This window comes from Pygoscelis adeliae, unplaced genomic scaffold (assembly GCF_000699105.1).
Source record: "Pygoscelis adeliae isolate BGI_AS28 unplaced genomic scaffold, ASM69910v1 Scaffold154, whole genome shotgun sequence".
NCBI lineage: Eukaryota > Metazoa > Chordata > Aves > Sphenisciformes > Spheniscidae > Pygoscelis > Pygoscelis adeliae.
The window spans coordinates 2,032,506-2,040,884 of NW_008825113.1; the positions used below are offsets into that span (position 1 = coordinate 2,032,506).

An 8,379-nucleotide genomic window follows, 5' to 3' on the forward strand; every position below is an offset into this window, starting at 1 on the left:
CGTTGGCTCCATTTTTCCCTCGACTGCCTACGCGGTTGGGTTGTGCCACAGGGTACGACGCGGCTGGAAGTCAAGCAACCAGCCGTACGTTCGGCCAGCACATAAGCTAATTTCAGCTTCACTTTCTCAGGGTGACTGCCCCAGGAACCTAATTATACAGGTTTAACTCGGCTGGTCAGGGAGCAGAACCTGGACCTTACGGCACATTCACCTGAGTGTAAGCCAGGCCCCCAAATTTCAGACAGATCTGTCACCATATGAAAAAGAGATTTTTAAGTCAGGGACACAGGAGAGATACATAATGTGCTGAGTTATCTGTGACTATATATCTGCCCAAAGGCAGGATGTATGATGAAGATTCTAAATGACATCAGAAGTTTGAGATGAGGCCAACAGCAATGTATTTCAGTGAGCCCGAGGAACCAGGCTGCTGCAGGGGTGTGCTTGGGCAAGCTCACTGCTGTGGCAAGGAAAAATCGGACCCCCTTATTTCTGACCCTTTTTCTTGGCATCTGGGAAAGAGACCTTTCCTGCAGGAGCTCTAGTCCCTGGCTGCTTCAGAAAGCAGCAGCGATCACAGCCTTAAATCACTATTTGTGCTGCCTTTTATTTCTCTTTGTCTAGTACTCAACAGGCTGGGGCAGGAGAGCTGCCAGGGCTGGGATGGACACCCAGACAGCTAGAGCATGTGCCGTGAGCATCCGCAGCCCTCTGGGCAGTGCCTGGCAGCACAGCATGCCAGTGCACAGCGAATGTCAGCTATGTTAATACCTTCACCTCAGTCATCTGCCATGAAGGCTGTGGCATAGCTATGCTATGCGACAAGCAACAGTTGGGCTGGTTTTGTCATCTCATAGCTAGGGCAGATGATGCAAGGCAAAAGCCTGACTGTTTCAACATGTAGCCTGCCACTCTGGTCTCTGCTCTGCCAACAGTCAGCTGCAAATAGTGCACAGGAATATGCTTTATTAAGGTCTAAGCACCTTGAATTTTCAAGGAAAGGACTGTGGTACACTCAAGCGGGAGGATGGACGACTCTTCTCCCAGGTCACTGCTACACCCACCAGAGAAGCCATGAATCCTAAAAAAGTGGGCAAGGTTTGCTGGCAATGCTCAATGTACCACAGTACCATTTTATGCTGGGTGCATATCAGCTGTTCCTACAGCCTTGCAATAAATCTATGTCAAAATGTACTGTTAGTGTAGCTGGCATTGCTCAGAGGAGAGGAATAAACTGGGTCATTTCACAATTCATGCCCCAAGGAGGGCATCCAAATGTTGCTATGTGAGCTTCACTACTGTTAATGGGTCTCAATTATTTTTTTAAAGCTGTCCTGTAGTTACTGTAAACAGAGGCCCTTAGAAAACTCATGTCACTGGTACTTAGATATCCTTTGCTTTCTGAATAAGATGCAAGATAACGGTTAACCTTCAGGGAGTAATACCAGTCAGATCTAGAAGCTGACACATCAAGAAACAAATTAACAAGTGACCACATGACAACAGAAAGATCAAATTATCATGCCAGTAGTCATTTGTTTAATTTGGTGTATGGGGTAGGACTCCAAGATTTAGGTGTACTGTATTTCCTGCATTAGTACTGCAAAGTGTGGCCTTGTTGGCTGGAACGTGACCTCCAGTAAACAAGCCCTGACACCAGTCATGTATGTACTCTGAAGTCTTGGTCAACAGATCCCATTTGGAATCTCATAAGGTTGCCAAAATTTGGAAAAAAACCACCACCACTCCCTCCCTCAAACCCTCAACAGAAGTCCAGTTTTTTAAGAGCAAATACTTAAGGTCTCACCGGTAGCAATGATAAATTAACACAGGGAAAGCTCTGAGTGTTATGATTTATCAGTCTCTACATCTAAACTGACTTTTTTCCCCTCACAAGAGCACAGCAATCACCCGACTCCACCAAGGTATGCCCCAGAGGCCAGCCACCTTGCAGGCTGCAAAATCCCACAAGCTACTGAGAGGCCCAAAACGGAATGATTTAGGGATTATTTTGGCCGCTCTCAGGAGGTGTTGGGAGGTCAGGTTTACAGTTTGAGGTTTGACACAACAATGTAGGGAGGCGCGTAGTCTCTCCATCTGCCCTACAAGTGACCGGCTGTATGTAAACAATGGCTTCCTTCCTTCCACTGATAGCAGCCTCTCAGTTTTCATCCTCCTTTCAATTTAGACTGGCTTTAATCCCTTGAGATCTTCCAGACAGACACCGTGCGTCTCAATGCAGCAGGATATGTTCGACCCTGGGGCATAATCTGCGTGTTAGATGCACTCCACTGCTCTGCTCCATCACAAGCAAAGCCTGGACTTCAGAGAGTGAAATGCATGGTGTGCCTGGCCAGCCCCGGACAAAGCTGGTTGGGTTTAAACATGAGCAGGGATGGACAAGTGCTAAATGGCCGAGGCGAGCTGGAGCAGGAGAATTCCGGGAGAATGCCATTCCTTTACATCCGCTTGTCCTGTCCACGGGACAGAGCAAGATTAAAGCAAAGCACATGCTCACAGTGAGAGGACCAAAAATTTCCTTGAGGCTAGCGGGCAAGGGCAAACTCCAAATCTTGCACACTCCAGTTTGGGTAAAGGCCCTAGTCAGCCAAGGCACACCACGCTGCTCTTCACAGAACCCTCTCACCAACCCCCAATGTACCCAAAAGAAACACGACCCAGGTTCTCCCTGTCACAACTTTGCGTGCTAAGGCTTTTGGCACAGATCTTGCAAAGAGGAAACTGAGAGGAGTTTAGAAGCTGCCTGTGTATTTTGCTCAATACATAATTTATATTTTCCCTCAACGCTCTCCCTTGCTTCCTACTTTTCTGGAAGCCAAAGTGAAGGCTTCAGGCTTCCGACACCTGCGTGGGTCTCCCTCTATCCAGCAGTGTCAGAAGGAGACCTCAAGTTTTCAGCCTTTCTAAAAGAAAAAACTGCCAGCTGCCAAGCTAAACCCTCGCTGTGTGTCAAAGGTGAATGCTATTGAATGGCAGCATTAGAAACCTTGAGTCTGAACCACTTATTGAGTTAGCGCTGAGAGGCTGGGAATGTCATGGGCCAGGCAGTCCTGCAAAATTACTGTGGAATAGCAGAGCACGAGTTACAGAACAGCAAACCGGTATTGTAGTAAGCTGGAGCTGCTGGCACTCGTTTGCCATCAGCAGGGAGCTCTGGCTTATGGTGGCCTCTCATAACCTTGTGAATGAGGTGTAAGGGTTACGAAAATAATAATTAAAACAAATGCGGAGGAGAAAATTCACCAAAAGATGCCATTTCAGAGGAGCTGGATCTGTCTGTGAATTGAGGCTGTCAGTCAACACAGCAGAGGAGAGCATGGAAACATTCTGAAACAACACCCGAACGTTTCACTCTGGCAGTTTCAAAATAAAATGCTTTAGGTTTTCATTTCAAAATTGACCCAGATTAAATAACTAAGCTAAAAAAAAGCTTATGATGAACAGTTTCCTTCTGGTCTTCCTGTTTTGCAGCCATACCAAAAATGCTACATCAGTGCTGCTGCAGAGTGCTGTGGTACAGAAACCTGACCAGTATCACTCCACCACTTCTGGTCCTTTTTCTACCTGGATACAAGAACTGTTTTATTTATTTCCAATAACTTATTTTCAGTAATAGAGTTTGAAGGGGTTTTCATCAGCCTTTTGCTGGTGGATTGAAATGAGTCAAATGCTTGTGGCCAGTGGGGTAAAAGGCAGAAAAGCAGGGAAAAAAGTAATAACAAGAAACTTGCGGGGAAGGGGCGGGAAAGGAAAGGACTCAAAAACCCCGATAAGCACCTAAAGATGTTTGCACATAGTAGCTCACATAAAACTTCTGAGCATTTTTAATTTCCTGGCAAATATTGCAAAGGTTGCAGGCCAGCCCCAAGTCAGATCTGTCCTGCATGCCCCTAAACTCTCTGTGAAAACCAGTGAGTGCCAGGGATGTGCTACTCCCTGGGGACAGACACAGCTGTGACTAATTAGAGGTGGTGCACACTGGCAAAAGCAAGAAACTCCCCACCCTATAGACCTTTTTTTCTTTTTTTCTCACCTACTGGGGAGCAAATTCCAGCCAGAGTCCCAGCCCACCCTTTACATTGACAAGTGCCACCACTTTACACTCTCTCAATATCTGCAGCAGCAAAACCCCATTTGGATGAAAACAAAATAGAGAAACAGCTCGAGGCAGGTAAATAATATCCTGACACTAACCAGTGGCAAGAATTGAACTTGGATTAAATCTGCAAGGACTGCATTTGAACTTTTGTCAGTAAAGTCACGCAGCAAACTCAGTGAAACAGGTAACGTGCTTACACTTCTTCATGTGAGTTGTTTTACTGGGATCAGTGGGATTACTCACAAGCGGGGGAAAATTTTGCAGGGTTTGCCATCTCTTTTGTTTCATGTTTTTAGGCACACTGGTAAGATTGTCTAGGTATTGTTATAAGCTATTGTTCCACTGTTTACTTTTTAGGATGTACTTAGTGATATTTTTCAAAGCAACTCATTGTTTTCCTATAAATGTAGAAAACGAGAAATTAAATATCTACTTAATAAGAAGTAGCTACTTTAGAAAGAGAAGTAATCCAGGTAATTTAGTGATAAAACTTCAAATTACTTATCTGTTACTTCTCTCTGGGCTTAGAGAATAGTGCTTGACATCTGTATTTCACAGGGGATTCTAGCAAAACTACCTTATTCTGTCTAATTGGTCAGAAAAGTCTTTAACATTTATGACAGGGCACTCTCACTGTAAGAATATCAGCACATTGCGAGTGATGGATACGTTAAATCTGAAGTTGGTAACAGGTTCTCAGGGAAGGCTGTTGTTTTTATGGCTGTGCCAACCTCTTCCCAGTATGGTGCCATGACATGAGTTGGCTCTGGGTGAACCAGCTGGTGGCCTGGGAGTTGCACCTGATTACTGCCCTCTACCAAAATAGCCTACGACTGCCTCTGCACCGAGCTCCGGTCTGATCCAGGATGAAAGATGGATGGATGCCCGCCCAGTGCAGTCCCTGTAAACAGCAAACAGATTCCCAGGGAAGATTTTCCAAATGCTCTACAAAGGATTCAGGTACCCAGCTGCTAAAGGAACCTGGCTGAAAAATGCTCACCACGTTTCTTTATATGTATTTAATAAAAGTCACTCCTAACAAGCTTTAACTGTTCCCCCTGCCCTGTCTGATCACGGTTAGTACACTCATTTTGTGTAGTTGTGATTAGGAGTAGGGAAGATGCCTAACAAGCAAGATCTGGGAGGACCTTTTGGGTGTAAGAGGCAGCACAGAGGAAAGATGGCTGTGGTGTAAAAGGGTGAACAAGAGATTGAGGAACATCCATTTGCAATAGCAATTTCACAACATGAGAAAAGTCAAGAGGAGTAGGAAAGAGAGAGAGGGAGAAGCTAGAAGAAAATGAAAAGTCGGAGATAAATTCAAAGAGGGAAGAATCTGGTCAGGGAAATAGACGAGTATTGCAGGAATTGCAGTGAGGTCAGGTGGACTCTGTTAGAGAAAATAGAGCCAGACATTCATGAAAAAGGGATGTAGCATCATATAAATGAACCTTTACCACTAAATAAAGCAGAGGAGTGCCGTTCTTCATCCAGCCTTAAATAAAAGAGAGTGGAAGTGACAATTTGCCCTGAACTAGTGTAAAAAAGTTGTTGTCACAGACTTTTTGAAGGACAGGTTTGATGCTATGACTGCATCCTGAGAAACAGCTTAAAAGAAAGAGTGGTCAAATGGGTAGTTTACCTCATTTTTTCATGCTGGATTTACTTGCCTTTTCTTCCATATGCGCTCCTCATGGCACTGTCTGGGTTTTTTCCCCTTTCCTCAACATGAAATGCTTCGATGTCTTAACTGCTGGCTTGGAGATGTGCTAAGCTGAAGTGGAGGGCAGCTGTGCATTGGGTACATCCTGCAAAACAATGTTTAAATTTCTCTTGTTGTCAGCCACAGCACATCTCCAGCATTACATCTGTTACAAATATCCTGACGGGCCCTGACGGGGCAATGGCTGGGGAAAAAAAATCCCAAACCTATACCCTCTTTTGATTACAATAAAATTTCTTGTGACTATAAGAGTATCTGTATCTTATGCCTTTGCCTAAAGGCCAGCAAACAGCCTGGCCTCTACACATGCATGGCCGTTCAGTGACAGGCACAACTGGGTCTGATCTAGCCCCCACTGAAAGCGACTGAAGGCTTTCCTAAACAGCCAGAGGCTGCTGCATTGGGCACATTTTTGTGATGAGAAAAATCTCTTGAGCAGGCAAAGAATGCATTTGTTTTCCCAGAGACTACAGTCTTCCCACCCACGAAGCATCCACACCTTTACTCATGCAACAGATAAAAGGACTGAAAGCAAGATAGGGTTTAGGCAGGTTGCTCCATAAAGAAGAGCTTCAGTCTTGCTTTTTGTGTAGATCATACTATATTGGGCCACTATTTCACCCAATAGCAGTATACCTGATAATACAGATGTGCTGGTGGTGCCATAATCAATCTTTAAAAAAATGTGTTAAGCGTATGCATGTTTGTCAGAGGGATGAGGTACCCTGTAGAAAGTTAATGAAAGTTAACTGTAATGTGACTTTCATTTAAGGTTTGCTCCTAAAGGAAAGAAGTGCTGGTGAATCATAGAATGGGAGTGTGAGTTGATGAGAGGTCCAGTCATTAGCAACAGAGCATTGTTCACATCACTTAATAAGCTTGTCATGTGTTGGCCAACCTACAAAGCTGAGATGACAGCTGTACAAGATTCCCTGTAGCCTCAAGGTAGTGCATAGCAATAAACAGGCAGACACTAGAATGGGAGGGAAACTTGCAAATGAAAAGTCTTCATTCTGTTTTTACAAGCACTGAATCATGTTCAACGCTCTCTGTTAAATTTTACTCTTTGTTCAGTAGCTAAATACAGGAAAACGCCAGTTTTCGGTGGAATTACATCGTTATAAGCGCAGAGTTGCCAAGAACAGAATTTCACCTTTATATCTGCAACCTTTTATGCGCTAGTCCTAGAAATTATGAGGAAAACCTTCCCTGAAATACCATACCAGAGCCCTCTTACCCCAGGCTACAAGCATGTACATAAAAAAGGTCGTACCACAACACAGAAAGCAACAACATACAAAACTGCTTTTTGTGTTGACAGAGGTTTAACGCTGTGAACTTAGTATACCTGTAGGAAAAACGAGCAATTCTCTTTGGTTTGGGAGGGAACGTGATCTTATTGAAATAATCCTTCAGATAGAAAGTCTCCTGTAGACTTGATGGTGAAAATTGTTGGTAGCAGCTAATGATTTTCCATACTCCCACCATAAGCCTGTGGAAAGATTTGGCAATAGGAAGTCTAGTCCTTTCTGAAAATTAAGTCCCCTTAATTTGGTTCATAGAAGCTATAAGAAGACAGAGGCACTCTGCACCCTTAGCTGTTTCTGAAACTCTTGGTCATAGTGTGTACTCACCTATCAAATTTTTTTGAAGTCCCTGTTCCCAAAGTTTCAATGCCCAGTAGCATCAAAATATAAATCATGGCAACAGTGTATGCTTTCCCAATCACTACCTCCGATATTTCTATTTAATAAGTAGATCCTCCTGGTTTAGATTCAGTGAACATTCAAGGTGATCAGGGAAAGTTGGTGCAGGTTTCCATTTTGCTGGAGGGATTATGTTGGCCTGCCAGGACCTAACTGAAAAAAGTGATGTGGAACAAAGACCTGGAATGGAAGGTGGGATCCCCGGGGAAGAAATCTTTCCAAATCCTACTGCAGTCAGTACCTTGACCGGTGGAAACTTCTGGATATCCTGGAGCTCTGTTTCTCTTTGCTCCACATTACTCACCATCAACAGTAGAGTGATCTTGCTCTTTCCAGGAGCAAATCCCTTGTAACAAGGTGGCATCGTCATCTTTCTAGGCCAATTTGCCAGTGGATCAATGATAAAATACATTTCACTGTCAATTCATATCATATGAGTTTCTTGCCCCGCAGCGTAAGTGAACAGCCCTTAGCCGGAGGTGTGTGGGGGTCTGTTTGAGAAACTGCAGTGAATGGGGCAGGGATATCTTTCCCAGACTGAACCTCTGAATGCTACTTGCTGCCTATTCATCTCTGAAAACATACAACCGAACATTGTTCAAAGGTGTTTCTTCCCTGGCAAAGTCTCATGCCAAGTGCCCTCAAGGGAAAGCATTTGGGGAATCCTTGGATCTCCTCTGATTGCAGCAACACAGCACATCAAACTTCAGAACAGACCACACAGATGGATAAAATGTCAGCAGAAGGAAACCCATGAAAGGAGACTGCTTACTGAGATATCGACAGAAATCACCGTTTGAAACATCTGAAGGCTTGCTCTAATGCCTACT

General features: G+C 44.3%; 1 protein-coding gene across 1 annotated transcript in view; it reads right to left on the reverse strand.

Moving 5' to 3' along the window:
* The window catches only part of RUNX1 (runt-related transcription factor 1), a 183,361-nt gene extending 175,442 nt beyond the window's left edge, over positions 1-7,919 (reverse strand). The window contains exon 1 of the mRNA XM_009328026.1: positions 7,791-7,919. Coding sequence (XP_009326301.1) covers positions 7,791-7,919 — 129 coding nt within the window. The remainder of the gene's footprint in view (positions 1-7,790) is intronic.
* Positions 7,920-8,379: the final 460 nt, after the last annotated feature.